Source organism: Sminthopsis crassicaudata, chromosome 2 (assembly GCF_048593235.1).
Source record: "Sminthopsis crassicaudata isolate SCR6 chromosome 2, ASM4859323v1, whole genome shotgun sequence".
Lineage (NCBI taxonomy): Eukaryota > Metazoa > Chordata > Mammalia > Dasyuromorphia > Dasyuridae > Sminthopsis > Sminthopsis crassicaudata.
Window position 1 is genome coordinate 271,739,248 of NC_133618.1, and position 21,229 is coordinate 271,760,476.

A 21,229-nucleotide genomic window follows, 5' to 3' on the forward strand; every position below is an offset into this window, starting at 1 on the left:
AGTAGTGTCAAAAGCTATAGAGAGGTCATGCAGAAGAATAAGGCCTGAGAAAAGAAGGTTGAATCTTGCAAGTGAACTAAAGCTAGAAACTAAAAGCTGCATTGTAAATAGGTAAGAAGAGGGTGAGAAGAAAATATTTACTGTGGGTGATCTTTTTGTAAAGTGGACTTGTTTTGTTAAAAAAAAAAATCAACAAAAATCTTGCAATCATTTAGTAAGCTTGGATCTTTAAATACTGGGCTTTTCTAAAATTAGGACCATATATATATTTTTTTAATTTGTAGAGATAATGCTTAATAGTAAATTATAGAGTAATTGATTGGGAGAAATAGTTTGAAATAGATTAAAATTAATTTTTAAAAAATCATTGTTAGCCATATGTTGTTGCTCTTTTTGTAGTGATAAAGAACTGGAAATTGAGTGGATGTCCCATCAGTTGGGGAATGGTTGAATAAATTATGTGAATGTAATGGAATATTATTGTTCAATAGGAAATGATGACTGACTAGGGTTATTTCAGAAAAGCCTGCAAAGAGTTACATGAGCTGATGTTGAGGGAAGTGAGCAGAACTGAGAGAACATTGTACACAGTAACAAGAAAATTATATAATAATCAACTGTGATGGACTTGGCTCTTTTTATCAAGTCAATTCCAATATTATTGACATGGGTTTGAAAATACTATCTGCATCCAGAGAGAGAACTATGGAGACTGAATGTAGATCGAAGCGTACTATTTTTACTCCCCCCTCCCCTTTTTTTTTCTTGTGGTTTTTCTCTTTTGGTCTGATTTTTCTTACCCAATGTGATAAATATAGAAATAGTTTTTAAAGGATCACTTACATGTGATCATATAAAACCTATGTCAGATTGTTTGCTGTCTTTTAGAGGGAGGCAGAAAAATTTAGAACATCAAATCTTATAAAAATGAATGTTGAAAACTCTTTACATGTATCTGGAAAAATAAAATAATTTTGAGGAAAAAATCATTGTGACAAAAATTTACTTAAAATTTTTTTCACCTTTAATTTTACTTCATATTCATTTCAAATGTATTTATTTCCCTGTCTTTCTTTGACCAGTATGCCTTCCTTTGTGGCAAAAAAAAAAAAAAAAAAAAAAAAAAAAAAAAAGTGGAGGAAAGAGAACAGTTCAATAAAGTAATACATTGACTTTATTTGCCAGCATTTCTAATATTCTCCTCTGCACCCCTTATCTTGGATGTGAAGGGGGTATACTTGCTATTTTTTTCCCCAGGGCTTTATAATTACATTGTACTTAGTTTTTATTCTTATTTGTCTCTTTCTATAGTTGAAGTTATTATATATACTGTTTTTCCTGGTTCTGTTTATTTTATTTTACTTTAATTCATAAAAGTCTTCTCATACTTCTTTAACTTTATCATTTTTTGATGGCATAGTAATATTTGAGTTCATGTATCACAATTTATTCCATCATTTTCCTATTTTGTTGCTAACCTTTGGCTACCATTAAAAAGTACAATTATGAATATTTTGGTATATATTTGACCTTTCTTTAACCTCATTAGATTAGTAGTGGAATTTCCCGGATCAAAGGATATGGACATTTTAATTAATGAATGGTTATTTGTACAGTTTTCTAGCAATGGAATGGTATGGTGAAATAATCAAGGTATATTTATGAGAATACAATGTCCTTGTCAGTTTTTAGATTCACTTTTCACATCCTTGTCATTTTGAAAGTAAGTTGTTAATAATATTGTATTATCTGTTTTTAAAGAGGATTCAGCTATTTGTTTTTCTTGTTTTCAGGATGGTGAGAACACGGGCCAAGCTATTTCGACTGTGTGTTGTCTACAATTATTAGTTCAAGAAAGAATTTATTACTAAAGTTATTATGGAGCAACAACAGCAGGTTGCATTGAATAATCAAGATGGTGGGACTGTATCAGGAGCAGCACCTGCTTTTTTTGTCATCTTGAAACAGCAGCAAGGAAATAGTAAAACTGATCAAGGGATTTTAGTAGCAAATCGGGATGCCTGTGCTTTAGCCAGCAGTGTGTCATCATCACCAGTAAAAACTAAAGTAAAGACATGCCTTCCTGCTGATTGTACTTCAGGGGGCATCACTGTCACCCTAGATAATAATAGCATGTGGAATGAGTTCTATCATCGAAGCACAGAAATGATTCTAACTAAGCAGGGAAGGCGCATGTTTCCTTATTGTCGTTACTGGATAACTGGCTTGAATTCAAATTTGAAGTATATCCTTGTAATGGACATTTCTCCTGTGGACAACCACCGCTATAAATGGAATGGCCGCTGGTGGGAGCCCAGTGGTAAAGCAGAGCCTCATGTCCTGGGGAGAGTGTTCATTCATCCAGAATCTCCTTCTACAGGCCATTATTGGATGCATCAACCAGTGTCTTTCTATAAACTGAAACTTACCAACAATACACTGGATCAAGAAGGGCACATTATTTTACACTCTATGCATCGTTACCTGCCACGGCTTCACCTGGTACCTGCAGAAAAGGCAACAGAAATTATACAGCTAAATGGTCCTGATGTCCATACCTTTACCTTCCCACAGACTGAGTTCTTTGCAGTGACAGCTTATCAGAACATTCAAATTACCCAATTAAAAATAGATTACAACCCATTTGCTAAAGGGTTTCGGGATGATGGATTGAACAGCAAACCTCAACGAGATGTGAGACAAAAGAACAGTTCAGATCAAGAAGGGAGTAGTGTCCCCAGTTCTCCTGGTTATCGCGGCCATCTTACTGAAAGTGATGGATCAGAGATACAACAGAGTGTTCCAGATACTGAATTGAGTGGCCATGAACCATCAGAGATGGACTTGGAGAAGGCATCTTTTAATGCAGAACGAGATTTTCTTGGGTTTTTAGATTCTGGTTTGACTCCTGATGGGATTCCACAACTAAAGCAGGAAGCTTCTGAAAGGTATGACAATGTAGTTCTGGTTTTATAGAGGTGATAGGTCTGGAGGGATTGTTTTATAGTGGCATTTTAGAATAATGATTATGGACTCTTGGCAAATGCTATATCATACTTGAACTATGCAGCATTTACTAATGACCATTTTTCATATCTTTCATGTACTTTTTTCCCTTATGAGGGTAGTTGAATTTAAACATTTCTCCCTCACTCTTTCTCCCTCTTCCTTTTTTTTGGGAAGAATTGATATGTGTCATCAATGTAGGGAGTTACCAGCGAGGATCCTTTTATCAGTGAAGATTGGTACCTTCACTGCAACTCAAAATCTTAGTTGTCTGGTATAGTTTAAAACAGAAGTGTCAAATTGTGATGGCAGCAAGTCCTAGTATTAACAGCTCAACCAGATTAAAATGACATATTTAACAAAATAAATACAATATAAAGAATGTAATTTTGAGGTTTTCTAAGTCAATAATAGGGCTCTGTTTCTATTTGAGTTTGCCATTACTGCTCTAAAAGGTTATGTTAAGTTGAATTTCACAGGCAGACTGGACTTAAAACCAGTTCTTATATTGCCTACAAGATTTCCTCCAGATTCAGTAACTAAAACTTATTGGTAGTTTGTGTTGAATTTCAGACATCTACAGTGGGTTGACATGAGTAGATTATAACTGCTATGGAGCTTAAAGTGAAGTTCTAAGTTTAATCATTAAAAGGATCAATTATGTGCCTTCATCCAATATGTTAAAAATGTTAACTAAGATACAACCAGGTCAGGTAGGATCTTGCATTATGCTATTGATGACCACTTTGAAAAATTATAATTTATTGCTTATATTCTTTTCTTTCAGGTTTCATTGAATAATGTGTGCTCAGGTGCTCAAAATCCTGTAGAGGTTCTTTAATCAGTATTGATGAGGAAAGAGTTATATCATTGTTTTAAGGTTCTTGCTTGGTTTTGCACCAAGTTTTTTTTTTTTTTTTTTTTTTTTTTTTTTTTTTTTTTTTTTTTTTTAAAGACAGTTGAAAGTAAGCGACTTGTCCAAGGTCAGAGAGCTAGTAATATAGTAAGAGTGAATCAGCTATTGAAATATCTGAAATATTTGTAGTCACATGAAAAAATGTTCTAAATCACTATTAGAGAAATGCAAATTTTAAAATAGGGTTAATAGGGTTTTATAGACCATTTATAGACCATTCAAGACTAGTGATCATACAATTAAAGATAAGTAACATATTTGAATGGATTGTAAGACCATTTAGTTCTCTCATCCAGTTACTGATTAAACAATTTGTGAATTATCCATGCCCTAAATTGCTTTAGTCTCCCCTCTTAACTTTTTGTCATTAGTACCTTCACCAGAGTCTTAGAGAAAGGAGTATAGGTAACACTAAAATAAATTGTGGGTATTTTTTTCTCCATTTATTCTTTCCTTTTTTATTTTTTTGGCTCCTTAACTGAGTAAATGATTTATTGAGAAGAATGAAACTAGAAGTAAAAATGAGACTTTTGGATTATCTTGGTATCTTATTTTTGCTCATCTAGTTCTGTGGGTTCATCAAAATTAATAGAATAAATAGCAATAGATTATTAGCTATTTCATTTGCTTCCCCCCCCCCCCAGGCTGGGGTTAAGTGACTTGTCCAGGGTCACACAGCTAAGAAGTGTTAAGTGTCTGAGACCAGATTTGAACCTGGGTCCTCCTGAATTCAAGGCTGGTGCTCTATCCACTGCGCCACCTAGCTGCCCCTTGCTTGTATCTTTTAATATAGTGTGTGTTTGTTTCCACATGTTTGCCAAGTGTTTTTCTCTCCCATCTAAGGAGAGAGGAACATCTTGCCTTAAAAAATATATATATATTTTTTCCCTTTCTATCTAACTCTAAAGAGATTTTAGGATTTAGTATTTGATTCTTGGGAATCATCTAATTCAGCTTCTTAACTTTGCAGATGAGAAAACTGATAGTTAGAGAGGTTTAGTTTTCCAAAGTATTAAGTAGGGTTAGAATTTAATTTATCATCCTCTACTCCCAAATCCAGTGCTGCTTTTACTTTATCACTTACAGATTTATTCTCTCTCTCTCTCTTTTTTAAGCATCTCCAGTTTCACTTTCTTTGAGTTTCTTTGGATTTTTGTAAGTCTTCTGCTTTCTTGAAGGCAAAAATTGTATTTCAGAATTTCATTCATGATTTTTGCTTTTTACATGAGCTAATTTCCAAATTAAAAATTTCCCTTCATTTAACCAAAATTTACCTTCCATTGGAAAAAAAAAAAAAAAAAGAAAAACAAAGTTGTTCTTGTTCTGCTGACTTCATGCTTTTTCATTTCATGTAAATCTTCCTAGTGTCTCCATTTAATCAAAGGTGTTAACTTGCAGGCTGATATCAGCCCAAAAAATTCCTGAGTGCTACCTGAAACAGATTAGAATGTAACTGGAAAGTATTTAACAAGATAAATAAAATTACAGTACAATGTGAGTAATGTTAATTTGTTATTTTCTAAGTCAACATGAACCCACAGGGATATGTTTTTATTTGACTTGGACACCACTGAGCTTCATCATTTCCTTACAAATCGGTCATTTCTTTATATATTTTCTAAACCTCTCATCCCTACCATTCAATTGAGCAAGAAAACTGTAAGGAAATCCAAAAAGCACAGCATCTGTCTGATGTATGCAGTATTCTGTATCTAGATTCCTTTCATCACCAATCGGCATATAGTACTTTTTAAAGTTTTGCTTCCTCTTAGTGTTATTTTCATTTGTATTGTCATCATTGTTTATGTGGATTTCTTTGTTCTGCTTACTTCATTCTTGCCCCCGTTTTAGTCATATTTTTCAAAATTTCTTGTATTCATAATTTTATAACAATTTATCAGCAACAGCATTACAACATTTATATTTATGTGCCAAAATTTATTTGTTTCCTAATTAATGGGCACTTATTTTAACATTTTTTGTTCTCTCAGAAAGTGTTGCTATAAGTTTTTTGATATTCACAGGATGTTTATGTATCACACTTTTACTAGATTTCAGTGTAAGCAGGCAGTATAGCTCTACCCTTTTTCTCTTTTGACTCTACTAGTAGGAAGTAATATTTTACTGTATCTAATAAACATATTATAACTTTTCTTTGAAAGATACTAATCATTTGGATTAGAAGATATTTCAAGGGTTCAACTCATACCCAATAAAGTCAGTCTACTTTATAGCTTCCTCTCTTTTATCATTTAGCCTTTTTTTTTTTTTTTTTTTTTTTTTTTAAATTTTTTTAATCTTAGGCAGTTGGTGTTAAGTGACTTGCCCAGGGTTACACAGCTAGGAAATGTTAAGTGTCTGAGGCCAGATTTGAACTCAAGTCCTCCTGACTTCAGGGCTGGTGCTCTATCCACTGTACCACCTAGCTGCCCTTTTAGCTATTCTTTTTTAAGTCCTCCAGTGATAAATGATAAATCTTTTTGGAAGTAACCTACTTTAATAGATCAGATTATTAGAAATTCTTCTGCACAGTAGTAATTTAGTAGAAGGAGCATCTGATTTGAAGTCACAAGACCTTAAATTTGACTGTGTAACATCATCAAATAAGTCTCCCTAGGCTTTAGTTTTTTCTTTTTCAGGTCTCTTTTAGCACAAAAACTGTGATCTTATTTGAACCATAACGCATTGCTGTGAGGTATGCATTATAAAGACTACTAATGTTTTTTCAGACATCCAAACAGAAATGCATTGAGGTTAAGGGTTAGTTAACAAATAATTAGTTATAAATGCTTATTGTGTGCCAAGCACTGGATTAAGAACTGGGGACTTGAGCAACTTTGTGATTGAGTCTAAAAGGTAAGATTTGAACCACTTTTTTGATTTAAAAAAAAAAAGCGGCCATTCCACTGTTCTCTGTGTCTTGTTGCTTAGAGGCTCAGTCCAACAAATACCAGGCTATAATCATTGCTAGAGATACAAAGACAAAAAACATTTACTGCTCACTGTAAAGAGCTTACATTTACTGGGACACAATCTATATACATTTGTGTTCTTTTTATTTATTTTTTTGGTAGGAGGTGGCATCTGAATTGTGCTTTAAAGGAAACTATTTTAAGGGGTTGAGGTGAGGCAGGATATATTCTAGTTTAGCTAATGAGAAACAATAATTAGATTTAGATGGGTTCTTGAAATTCCTAGCTTCCCCAAAAAGTCAGTGCAAATCTCATCTTATATGAGATGTTTCCTTATTTCTTTTCTTCCTCATCTCTGTTCAGTTACTGTTTTCCTTCCTAAAAATGCTTATGTACATGTATCCTCCTTGAGGAATGTAAACTTCTTGAGAGCAAGGATTGTTTTTTCTTTTCTTTTTTTTTGGAATCAGTTTATAGCAAAGTGGTTTTTGTATATAGGTTAATAAATGATAAATTGAATTAATTTAGCATTGAAAGAGGCAGTGTGGTTCACTCTAGTGTTGGAAACTATTGTTTGAGATTGAGGAAAGTATGGCTGTCTTTTTCTAGGAGTTTGATTGTTGAAAGAAAAAAAGAGAAGAATTAAGAATGTGAGAGACCTGAATATTATAGGCAGCAGAGGAGGAACTTATCAGGTAGGGAGAGGTTGAAGATGAAAGGAAATGGTTAAAAGAGCAAATGTTCAGTAGCTTTACAAGTTAGGAAGCAAATAGGAACGTGGGCTTTGTATATCTTGTTCCAGATACTAGAGTGAAGAAGAAAATTTGGAATGATAAAGAAAGAGAAGCTTTTGAGACGAAGGGGAAAAGAATCCATTGTTGTAGTTGGCATGGATTTTTTTTTTTTTTTTTTTCATTTGTATAGGAGGGGAGACCCTGTGATAAAAAGGCTTGAAAAAGTGTAGGGGTCCCATAGAAAGAAAACTTAATAGTTGTTTGAGGAGTGATAGTCAAGAATAAAAGGATTACTGTGTAGGTCATGAGTGCTTTGTAGTGAGTCCAGTTGATATGATTGTATTGTTTTTTTCTATTAGTGTTCAGCATCAAGGATTGGAAGGGGAAAAGGCAAGGAAAGACCCTCTACAGTAATCATCACACAAGCTAGCACCATGTCTATTATATACTAAACACTCAAATTATTTTTCATTTATTGAAAGTGCATACTGGGCTGATTTCTGGAAAGACTTAGAACTGATGCTAAGTGAAGTGAGGAGTGATGATCAACTGTGTAGTTGACTTAATGCTTCAACAATGAGATGGTCCAAGACAATTCCAGTAGACTTGGATTGTGGAAAGTGCCATCCACAACCAGAGAGAGCAATGGAGCCTGTATGTGCATCAAAGCATAGTATTTGCCCCTTTTTGTTGTTGGTTGTTTGCTTATTTTCTTCCCCATGTTCCCCCCTCCCCCTTCTGATCTGTTTTTTTTTCTTGTGCAACATGACAAATATGGAAAGATGTTTAGAAGAATTGTAAACATAATTTATATGGGATTCCTTACTGTCTTTGGGATGGGGAGGGAGGAAGAGATGGAAAAAAATTTGGAACACAAAGGTTTTGCAAAGGTTAATGTTGAAAACCAATTTTGCATATGATTGGAAAAATAAAATGCTATAAAAAAAAAGTACATGCTGAAGACTACTTACTTTGGTAAATTTAGCTCTTTATTGGATATGTAGAATACCACAGAGAAGTTTTCTTCTTTTGAAATTTTATTTAAGCTTAATTATATAAGCAAGAGCATTACAAAAGCATTTCAGAAGAAGGAATATAAGAAGTAAAGTCTAAAACATTGAAAATCATTGGCCTATGTTTATAATCTTCTGTTTAGATAGTAATACTACTCTTAAAGGATTTTTGACTTTAACATAGTATTTCTATTGTCCTTTTCTTCTGGATCTTTTCAAATCATCTTAATTATATGTATAATATGAATTTACATATAATTAAGATGGTTTGAAAAGATCCAGAAGAATTGTTGTGGCTTTTAACTATGTGGTTGTAGTCAGTATGCATGTTTATAGTGTTATGTATGTCAATTTGTCTTATGTTCATATACCGTGAACAAATAATTTATTTGGACTTTTCCAAATTGTTAACAATTTGTTAACAGCTTTTTATTCTTAAAATAAGGGTTTTTTTTTTTAATCCCTTTCTATGTTGTTTTTTGCATAAGATCCCAGCAGTGGAACCATTGTGTCACAGAATGGGCACAATTTCTGCAACTTAATTGAATAATTTCACATTGCTTTATAATTGGTTCAACTTTACCAGCAATATAAGAAACCTTGCTGTTTTACAAAACAGTATCAGTATTGATTTTTGTCTTCTTACAAAACTTTTCCTGTTTGATGGGTTAGGTAGGCACTGAGTTGTTTGTATTTCTCTAATTATTGGAGATTTTGAGCAAATTTTTTCTCATGTGGTTGCTAATTGGTTTCATCTTTTGAAAACTTCTTTATATATTTACCACTTATATATTAGGTAACTCACATTGTTAGAAATTTGCTAATCTTTTCTACATTGTGGATGATCTAGAAATGTTTGGTACAATGTTTTTCCAGTTTTGTTTCCTTCCTTATTCTGGATATGTTGATTTATCTTGTGGAAAATATCTTTATGAAATGAGTTAATTTTTTTTTTGCCTTAAAATTTCCTCTAATTTACATTTTAAGATTTAAATCTTTCTCAGAGTTATGAAAACTATTAACAACCACTTGCCCCATTGTTAAATTTCTTCATATGAGCCTATACAGAATAATTTATTCTGCAAATTTTCTTTTTAAGAGTTTGGACTATTTTAATTTTTGTCTTTATATCTACAGTGGTTTGCATTTAGGTGCTCAGTAAATGATTTTTAAATTGAATCTTCCTAACACACAGTGACACATCACTTTTTAAAAAATTATTAATTTTAAATTATTTATATATATATATATTTTTTTTTTTTCCCCCCATATATTTAAAGAAAGAGAGCATTGTTGAATAATGTGGTATGGATTGAACTATCTTATACTCTTTCAAATATCATTTTACTTATTTTATGTTTTTGCATTTATTTTAGGTTATGCAAGTACATTAATTTTTTTACATATTTCCATATGAGTCATGTTGGGAAGAGAAAAATTAGAATTAAAAAAGGGGGAAACTATGAGGGGGGAAAAATAGAAGAAAAAAGAAATAGATTTTCTTTTGTGTTTTGATTTGTGTTTAATTCTCTATGGTCCTCTCTGGATGTGGATAGCATTTTTCTTCCAAAGTTTATTTGAATTGCCTTGAGTCACTGAATTGCTGAGCAGAGCCAAGTATATTATAATTGATCATCACATAATCTTGTTGCTATATACAATGTTTTTCTGGTTCGGCTTGCTTCATTCAGTATCAGTTCATGTAATCTTTCCAGGCTTTTCTAAAATCTATCTGTTCCATCATTTTTGTAGAACAATAATATTCCATTACTTTCATATACCATAATTTATTCAGCCATTCTTCAATTGATGGTCATCCATTCATTTTCCAATTCTTTCCTGCCACAAAAAAGAGCTGCTACGAACATTTTTGCATATATGGTTCATTTTCCTTTAGTGAGACTGCTGCATCAAAGGATAATGTACAATTTTATAATTTGGGCACAGTTCCAAAGTGCTTTCTGGAATGGTTGAATCACTTTACAACTTGACCAACAGTGCATTAGTGTTCCAGTTTTCCCACATCCTCTCTAACATTTCTCATATTTTTTCCTTTCATCTTAGCCACTCTGAAAAATATAAGGTGTTACCTCAGAGTTATTTTCTAATTTCTCTAATTAATAGTGATTTATAATATTTTTTCATATGACTATAGATGGCTTTAATTTCTTCATCTGAAAATTGTCTATTCATATTTTTAGACCATTTATCAGTTGGAGGAGGGCTATACATTTCAAATAGCTGTATTTTAATTATGAGTCCCATTTCTTCAAGTATCAGTGATAAATATGATTGATTTTTTTTTTTTTTTTTTTTTTTTGGTGGTCCCTTTGAATCAGGATTGCTGATTCTATTTCTTATCTGTATTTTTTATATTTGTCTATAGGAGACTGAGTTTTATGACAAGTTAGTTTCTTGGATTTTGTTTCCTGTGGATTTCTGGATCTTTCCCCTTCATTTTTAAAAATTGCTTTATCTGTTGTCTTTCAGAGACCCATCTTGCCCAATCACCTCATTTTACAAATGAGGAAACTAACAGCCAGAAAAGTTGAGTAATATGTCCAAAGGGATACAAATCAAAGCTTTTTGACTCTAACACTTTTTTCTATTCTTTTCTACTTAAACATGCAAGCCCGTATGTATGTATGGAATTTTATACACATCTAAATCTGTCTGTCCAGCCCTCTTGATCAGCTTTCCAAAATACCACAAATATATAGAACATTTATGGTTATATAATCCATTTCTGGCCAAAAGACCCATTTTGGCTTATATTTCAAACTGATTTTGAAGATTGACTAGCTCTATGTGATTATCTAGGTTTATGGCTTATGTGCTGTTGATCGCTTGCTATAAACAAAATTGAGTTTTGCGGTCAAATCAAGATAGTAACGAAATATACTTTTTTTTGGTAAGAATTATCAAAAAAGAAAACGATCAGATTTCTGGAGCATAGTCTCATTGTTCCTTTGTTAAGAGTGTATTTTATATGTCTCATTAGAATGTAAGAATTTAGGTCCTGGTGGAAATTGAACAAAACAGAAACAATCCTTTTCTTCCCCACTCCCTTCTTATATGTGTATAAAGTAATATACAGAAATTAAATCAGGACATTTAGAGAAGATGAAGGCATAGCCATGAATATGAATTCTGAATTTTAAGAAATAGAATAAATAAATAAATATAATAAATAAAATTTAAAAATAACATAAAATTGAAATCATTAGGAAAGATAGATCACAGTATTTTGAGCCGAAATAGATATCTATTATCTATTATTAGATCTAATATTAGATAAGCAAACTGAAGTCCAGAAGAAAGTCATAGATCTAGAGCAGGAAGAGATCTTAGTCTCTATTTTGTGGCTTGATAAATGTCACACAGATAGTAAATAATGGATTCAGGATTTTAATCTAGATCCTCTGACTGTATTTTTTTCCATTAGGAAATAAGCAAATTGCCATGGGCTTTTGAAGCAAGAATAGAAATGGCAAAGACACATTCGTTTTTGAAAAACGTTAGGCAAGAATTGTGTTCATTTTTTGGCAGCCTTTTACCCTTCATGCTAGTGAATTTGAATAATCCTGTATATCTCTGTGCTCTTCAATTTTTTCCTCTTTATCCTGGCTACTATCACTGTAAATGTCATCTAAATTTTCACTTTTTTGTTTCAGTGAAAGGACAGGATTTATGAACTTGTAGCCCCAAGATTATATAATGCAGGACTAGATTTAGGATTTAATTTAGGCTTTGTTTTAATGTGTGTTAGTTTCACTTTGGCAATAAATTGAAGAGGAATTATTTATGTCCTTTAAGCAAAGATGCTTTTTTTGGGGGGGTTGGGAAGATTAATTGTTGCCCTTTGATTTGCATTAACAGTCTCTCTCTTGTCTCCCCTCCTGCTGCACAAGAAAAATCAAATTAAAAAGGAAAAAGAAATGAGAAAGAAAATAAAATGCAAGTAAACAACAACAACAAAAGGATGAAAATATTATGTTGTGATCTACACTCAGTTCCCACAATCCTTTCTCTGGGTGTAGATAGCTTTATTCATCACAAGATTATTGGAATTGGTTACAGTCTTATTTTCAAAATATACTCCTCTCCACATTGTAACATACATAAGTAAAAACCAATCTTCCTAGTGAGCCTGATTGTTTCTGTAGCAAATAGAGCCTCACTTTTATCAAAAGATGAGAAATGTTTCATTAATTGTTCCTTGGGACAAGATTGATTTTTGCAATTAATTAAAATCTAGTTTCCTTTTCACTATTATTTTCTTTAATGCTACTGTAGTCTTTGTGTACATAGTTCTAGTTCTGCTTTCAACTCCTCTAAACTATACCTGTGTAGTAGAGCTACCCTTGTTTTTAATTAGTCATTTGTTCTTTTGTGAGTAATCAGAGAAACTTTGAATAATAGAACTTCATTATATTAGTAATAGTAGTAAATTTAAAGGGGAAAAATGCTTAATTATGTTTCAGATTTGATGAATTGATGCCAAATTATTGCTTTTAAGTTGGGGTACTAATTAACTATTGAAGTTTGGAGACACTCTTTTCCTCTACCATTTTCATCTCTTAGAGAAAATTTAAGAAACCACTCTCAAGTGGAAACACTTGTTGGCTATCACAACTCTTGATTCTTGGGTTGCCCTCATTATCTTGACATTCCTATTGATGGAGTTTCAGGCATGAAAATCATATTAAGTTACACATCTTTTTTTCTTCTTTTCTTTCTCTCATTCTTTCTTTCTGTGTGTATCTGTCTCTCTTTTTCAAATCTGCGAACGTAGGGCCTTCTGCTTTTAAAAGATTATAAACTTTCAAAACTTCAGTCGAGTGAATTTAAATACTTTAACATTTTTTTTTTTTACTCTTATGTATTTGTGCATATACCTGTTTAATTTGAATCTAGACCAATCTGTAAAGTAAGATCCCTTGCAAAGAATAATAAAGGTATACACACTGGGGGGAAAAAACCCAAACCAGTTTATCCCACTTAATTTCTTTCCTCAGTAGCTAAGGTTTCGTGGTCTTCCTTGAGCAAATACAGCTACTCCTTTTGCTGGAATTGTCATTTTTTTAATTATTTTTTTTCCTGAGGCTGGGGTTAAGTGACTTGCCCAGGGTCACACAGCTAAGAAGTGTTAAGTGTCTGAGATCTAATTTGAACTCGGGTCCTTCTGAATTCAAGGCTGGTGCTCTATCCACTATACCACCTAGCTGCCCCTTTGAATTGTCATTAATGGTTTAATCGTCATCAGGGTTTGCAGTAGATATGATTTTGGCCATAATCCACTTGATATCTATAATATGTGGTGCTGTATTTGTTGTTAATCTGGGTTAGCATCTCAGTTTTCCCCTTTATTTATTTTGTGACTTTGAGCAGATAATTTAACTGTTCTGTTTCAATTTTCTCTTTTTATATGTAGGGATTGGATTATATGAACACTGTGGGGCTTTTTACTTATAAATCTGTGATTTAGTAGTATATTTCTCAAGTTCTCAAGTATCTTAAGTAAAAGTGAAATAACAAACATGATTAATGTTGAATGATTTGTGAAGATCTAAAAGAAGGGGGTCTTAATCAAGGATCCATGAACTTAAAATTAATTTTTTAAGAGATGGAATTGATTTCTTTTGTAATTTATAGTTTTTTATCTTACATATTTAAAGACATTTTATTCTGAGAAGGGATTTATGGGCTTCTTACTAGATTGCTAAATTGGAACATGACCCAATATATGGTCTAGAATATTGAACCAAATTGATACTTGCTCTGTTTTGTCTCTTCCCTTACCTCCTCCCCCCACCCCCATAAAAACTAGGAACAACAGGCAGAATTTCTGAGGAATTATATTTCGATTTGGTATAGGGAAAAAAAAAAGTACATTAGAAGAAAGCAAGCTCTGTCATTTTGAAGTCTTCAAGCAAAGGTCCAGTGGTCAAATATCAGATATATTATAGAGGAGAATCTTTCGTCCTTTGTGTGCTGTACTTTAGTAACCTTAAAAAGTCCTTTCCTCCTCTGGTATTCTGTGAGTCTCTGAAAAGAAAATCTCTTATCTGATCCAGAGTTGGTGGTGTCATCCATTTTTCTTATTATTGATCTCTCGAATCATTAGAATTATAAATATAGTGTTGTTTAAACTTGTAATCTGTTGGTGTGTAAATCAGGGTTGTGGGTTCAGTTATTTATAGTATGCTTTTGTATTCTGTATTTGAAAAATACTTTTAATTTTAAAAAGAGTGAGGAGGCACAAGTTGATAAGAAAATGGGAATTTATGTATTTCAAAAAGAGACATTACAAAGAAAGCCCTCTTTAAACTTTTCAGAAAAACAGATTGTAGCAGACTTTTTGGAAATCATAAACAAAACAAAACAATTTCTCTCCTTTATTTGGATCAGGAGAAAATTATGAAAATTGTTAGCGCTTAATAAAAACTTAAAATTCTTTTTTTTCCTTCTCCCAGTTTGAACAGAGAAGTCCACTTTCAACTGGCCTTATTTGGTTTTCTGTCACTGAAATTAATTTTTGAGAAAGATGCAGCTAAGAAATAAATAACTTAGTAGTAGGATTCTGATTTTGAAATGTGTTATCCTGAGACCAGCTTGGTGACTTAGGCAGTTGCTTAGATGTGACTGATTTGAAAAATCTAATTTCAGCTGTGCTATTTTAGTGTGAAACTCCAGATCTTTTATATAACTATACAAGGATATAGTATTATATTTGTCGTGCTGTGGTTCATGGAGTCAGGAAGAATAAGACACAATTGAAGAAAATCAACAATTCTCTATCACTATAATGATCCACAAATATTGGAGAAAATTTGAATTGGATTTGAATTCAGAATCTCTGGATTAGATTCTACACTTTTAGCTTTTGACTTTGGGCAAAAGTTTTCCTTACCTTTTTAAGCTTTAGTTTCTGCCTGTAAAATGGATGTGTTGCTTGTGCTATTATATGGTACTTCTCTTATAAGAAAATGCTTGATTTGTCTGCTAGGTGGCGCAGTGGCTAGAGCACCAGCCCTGAAGTCAGGAGGCTCTAAGTTCAAATTTGATCTCAGACACTTAACACTTCCTAGCTATGAGACTCTGGGCAAGTCACTTAATGCCAAGTGCCCCAGGGCCTCCCCCTCTTCTCCCCCCAAAAATATGCTTGATAAATTATATAGATGTAAATAAGTTATTGTGCCATGAAACAATAATAGCTAGCATTTATATGATATTTTAAGGTTTGCAAAACATTTTATACATATTTTCTCATTTGATATTTTCAAAATAACCTTCAAGATCAAAGCTGTTATCACAACTATTTTTGTAATTTAAGAAAGTGAGACAAATGGACTTTAACTTTGCTTATGATCAAACAGCTTATTGGGGCCAAATTTGAGTCCAGGTCTTCCTAAACTCTAGGCTAGCACTCAGTTGTGCTATCTAATTTTCCTTAACAATATCCTCAAATTTATTTGATGCTTTTAATCTGCTAATTTTGATTTATAATGAGAAATGGATTCACTTAAGCCAAGACCAGCTAGTGACAACATTTATGCAACATTATGCATTTATTTTATGTTTCACTATTTTAAATTAATTTTAATGATAACTCCCCTCCCCCCCTTTAAAAAAAATTCTCCCTCTTAGGCAGCTGGGATCAAGTGATTTTTTTCCAGGGCTTTCCACTTTTGAAGTACATGCAAAGATAATTTTCAGCTTTCACCCTTGCAAAACCTTTTGTTCCAAATTTTTCTTCCTCTCTTTATCCCCTCCCTTAGTAAACAATCCAGTGTCTGTTCAAAAATTTGCAATTCTTCTATACACATTTTCATTGTTATCATTATGCATTTATTTTAAATGCATAACATTAGCTGGCATATTCAAAGGTCCTTCCTCATATTTGCCATTTTTCTTAGATGTGTTGAAAGGATGATTTTAGTTGCTGATAAGCAGATTTAAAGATAGACCTTTCTAATATTGAGACAAAGGCTTCAGTAAGAAAATAGATGAGCTGTCAATAATCTTTTTCCCTTTGGTGGGAGCAAGAAGGTTGATTTATTTTAAAACTTTGTGTTGATTTATTTTAAAACTTCTTTATTGGATATGTTGTTGATAGAAATATATTGTAGGATATGATTGTTGACTAAGTACTCAGAGAACCTCAAGAATGGATGTGAAAAGGTACTTTTATATCTAGCAGTACTGAGGTTTTTCCTTTTTTATGTATTGATTGCTTGTGTACAATTAACAGATTTGTTTTTGTTTTCTCTCTAGTCCTATTGCCAGTAGTTTTGAAGACAACTCTCATGTAGCATCACCATTAGACCCAAATGAAAACTTTAATGTGGTCATTAAAGAAGAACCCCTAGATGAATATGACTATGAACTTGGTGTGTGCCCAGAGGGAGTTACAGTAAAGCAAGAAGACACCGATGAAGAAACTGATGTGTATTCAAATAGTGATGAGGAGCCCATACTGGAGAAACAACTAAGGCGGCAAGAAGAAATAGATGATCCAGATATTGACCATTCTGCCAAACGGCCACTCAGTAGCCCATCAGGTGTTGCTAAAGCTAAAATGTTAAAACTGGATAGTGGTAAGATGCCAGTGGTTTATCTAGAACCTTGTGCTGTAACTAAAAGCACAGTAAAGATCTCTGAACTACCTGAAAATATGTTTTCTCAAAGTCGGAAAGAAAAGTCTCCTGTATTGACTGAATTAGACTATATGCCTGCATATGTGGAGAATTCCAGGAAATCCAGCTTCTGCTTATCCAGGGAAATAGAGAAAGAACTTAGGAAACAGCCACCAGAGCTCAGAGTACCACAGAAATACTCCTCTCTTAAAGATCCTGATTGGAAATATCCTGATTTGGGTGATATTAGCATGTCAAAAACACTTATCACTAATCCTAAAAGCTTAGATGGAGATTTTTTTTCAGAAAAAGATGACTTGGGAAGAAAGAGAACAACTGTGTTAAAAATTACAGGGACTCCAAAAGTCTCCAGTGCAACTCAGAATGTCACTCCAAGTGTTCCAGGAAAGAGAGGAAGGCCCAGAAAATTTAAATTCTCCAAGGCAGGGAGACCACCTAAAAGTACAGGAAAATCTGTAACAGCCAACAAAACTCCTATGGTACCTGGGAATGCCTTTCCAGATGTGAAGCCCGATCTTGAAGATGTAGATGGTGTCCTTTTTGTTTCCTTTGCATCAAAGGTAAGTTTATTATTTTTAGCATTTTTTTAAGGTCATATAGGAAGAATTACAATAATCTGCTTTAATTCTGTAAAGTTGATTTTGCAGTTATCTAATCAGTGATTTTCTTCTCTGGCTCCTCCTCTTGGATACTTTCATGATCTTTCTATCTGATCATTGGTTCTGTTCTTTGATCACTGTAATATTGAATTCCATCATTTCTTCTTGTTCTACTCCATCATGGTTTTGAAATAACTACTGTAGTATAGATTCCAACTTTATTGTCCCCAAGATATTGAAACATTTTAAAATATGTATTCACACTAGTGTTATGGCATAGATATTGGTCAATTAACTTTGAATTTGATATGATGTATAACTCAGTTCAATTTTAAAATCTTAATGTAGAATTGAAATCTTGTTTTTAGGAAGCTCTGGACATTCACACAGTTGATAGACCAGTTGAAGAGCCCACCAGTCTTCAGGATTCTTCCACAAGTGATCCAGGTATTCTGCGTAGTATAAAAGCCAATAAAATTGTTATTATTTGGCTCTGGAAGTAGATAGATTATAATAACAAACGCTTATTAAACACCTACTATGTGCCAGACTTAAAAACCATCCTATTTTCTTTTTACAATGAAGGGAGAGGTAAATTCTATTTTTATTCCCATTTTACAGGTGAGAAAATTGAAGCAGAGATTAAGGGACTTATCCAGAGTCTTGAGTTGGTCAAGTGTCAAGTGAGGTAGTATTTGAACTCTGGTCTGCCAGACTTCAAATCTAGGGCTCTAAATACTAACATTGCAGGAGGTTTTTATTTTTATTTTTATTTTTATTTTTAAAAATTATTTATTTATTTATTTATTTTATTATAGCTTTTTATTTACAAGATATATGCATAGGTAATTTTTCAGCATTGACAGTTGCAAATCCTTTTGTTCCAACTTTTCCCCTTCTTCCCCCCACTCCAACCCCCAGATGGCAGGTTGACAAATACATGTTAAATATGTTAAAGTATAAGTTAAATACTATATATATACACACACACACACATGTCCAAATATATACACATGTCCAAACAGTAATTTTGCTGTACAAAAACAGTTGGACTTTGATATAGTGTGCAATTAGCCTGTGAAGGAAATCAAAAATGTAGGTAGACAAAAATAGAGGGATTGGTAGTTCTATGTAGTGGTTCATAGTCATCTCCCAGAGTTCTTTCCCTGTGTGTAACTGTTTCAGTTCATTATTGCTCTATTGGAACTGATTTGGTTCATTTCATTGTTAATTCCGGAGGTTTTTAATTACACAATATGCATTTATATAACATCTTCCTAGCTCCAAGAAGCTAGGAGAGTTCATGATTATCACTGAAATGAAAATTATCCCAGAATGTATGCTGTTCACTCAGAATATTTCTTTATTTAGATCTGGTGTTTGATTCTTGCCTGGTGAGCCAAGTACAGGCCCAATGATGGACTATTTTCAGAGGATTAGTTTAGCTACGTTTAAAGAGATTCTATAACTAGTTTGGCTACAGAGCCTCAGAAGTTTATCTGTTAAGATGTAGTGAGATTGTAATCATTCAGTTGGGGGAGTATGCAAACTTATAGTATCATAATATTTGAAATGTTGAAATATGTGCTATTGGTATTTTATTCTTATTACCTCTACTTTCTGAATAGGTAGCAGAGCAAGGATTTGCCAGCTGGAACAGGAGTTGTTAGAAGATTTGAAGTCATTAAGGCACAAACAAGTGATCCATCCTGGTCTTCAAGAAGGTAAGTAGGGAATGAAAGTGGAATGGTTTTTATTATACTTCTAAAAAAAACTCTTAAGTTAAATAAATAAGGGGCAGTTAGGTGGCGTAGTGGATAGAGCACCAGCCCTGAATTCAGGACCTGAGTTCAAATGTGGTCTCAGACACTTAACACTTCCTAGCTGTGTGACCCTGGGCAAGTCACTTAACCCCAGCCTCAAAAAAAAAAAAAAAAAAAAAAGTTAAATAAATAAGATAAGAATACTCTCAAATAAATTCTTTTTAATTTTCTTAATTAATAAAATTTATTAACTTTTTGTAGAAATAATTTTGGTTTTATTTATTATTTTTTTGTCTGTTTTTTTACTTTGTTTTCTTTCTAGGTTAAATTTACCATGTTGGTTATTATTATTATTATTATTATTATTATTATTATTATTTTTTTTTTTTTTTTTTGCAACTGCAAGCATTTAGGGGTAATGCATTTTCCTCTGACTGCAGTTTTCACATCCCACTGAAAAATGTTCTCATATTTACATTTTTATTACTTGAAATTCTATTGTGAAGTAGATTTTGTTTCAATCTTTCACTAAAAGGATTAAAACCTTTTTCTCCTCTAATTTTTTGCTATGATCTGAGATTAGTATATAGAATTGCTTTCTTTTTAAAAAGTGTAAGTATCTATAGAGTGCTGGCCTTGAAGTCAGGAAGTCCTGAGTTTAAAACCGGCTTCAGACACTTAACACTTTCTAGCTATGTGACCCTGGGCAAGTCAATTAACCTCAATTACCTCCGCCAAAAAAAAAAAAAAAAAAAAAAAAAAGGTAAATATCTTTGTGTGGACCAAGTATAGTTGAGAATTAGCATTGCTACTTACTATTTATAATCTTGGGCAAATTACTTATCTTTTTTCAATTTGAGTTTCCTTATCTCTATGCTGAGAATAATATTTGCTCTAGAAGCTAGATGCTACATGGTGGATAGAGGACCAAGCCTGGAATCAAGAGACCTGAGTTCAAATTTGACTGCAGACTCTTAATAGGTCTATGATTTTGGGCAAGGTTTTTTTTTGGCCTTAATTTCCTCATCTGTCAAAGAGGGATAATAAGATTTACCTCCCAGGGTAGTTGTGAAGATCAAATAAAATAATAATTAATTGTAAAGTGGTTAGCAATAGTGTCTGGTATGTTAGCTATCAGCATCAGCATCATCATCAGTTACTTCACAGGATTGTTCTACATAAAACTCTTTGTAAAATAAGTACTACATAAAATGTAAATTATTATATCCAGTTAGTATATATTCTTTTTAGGTTAACTTAGCCCATATATGTGTTCTGTTTTAATGTGTGCCAATGAACATAATGCTAAACTTTTATTTTTTTAGTAACATTATTTGCTTTCTTTTTGCTTATATTTTTCTCTAGGGACTCTAATTTGTATTTCTTTTATAACAGATTAGAAAATAAAGATAACCTTAATAGGTACAAAGTCATCATTACCAGTGTTATTGTGACTTTCTGTACTGGTGATTTTTTTTTTTTTAATAGTTAGGGATTTCCTGTTGAGGAAGTTTATTCTACCAGTGCATATCAGTAAATGTTCTACAGCTGATTTGCCCAGGGTCAGATAGCCCATATATGATAGATGGTGGTGGAACTTAAACCTAGGTTTTCCTGAGTTGAGGC

The 21,229-nt window shown here is 32.7% G+C and overlaps 1 protein-coding gene across 11 annotated transcripts in view; it reads left to right on the forward strand.

The window, feature by feature from the left end:
• The window catches only part of MGA (MAX dimerization protein MGA), a 231,238-nt gene that overhangs the window by 128,758 nt on the left and 81,251 nt on the right, over positions 1-21,229 (forward strand). For all 11 annotated transcript variants that reach the window (XM_074289346.1, XM_074289349.1, XM_074289347.1 and 8 more), the window contains 4 exons: positions 1,794-2,948; positions 16,859-17,801; positions 18,209-18,287; positions 19,469-19,564. In XM_074289346.1, coding sequence (XP_074145447.1) covers positions 1,879-2,948; positions 16,859-17,801; positions 18,209-18,287; positions 19,469-19,564 — 2,188 coding nt within the window. In that variant the 5' untranslated portion in view covers positions 1,794-1,878. The remainder of the gene's footprint in view (positions 1-1,793; positions 2,949-16,858; positions 17,802-18,208; positions 18,288-19,468; positions 19,565-21,229) is intronic.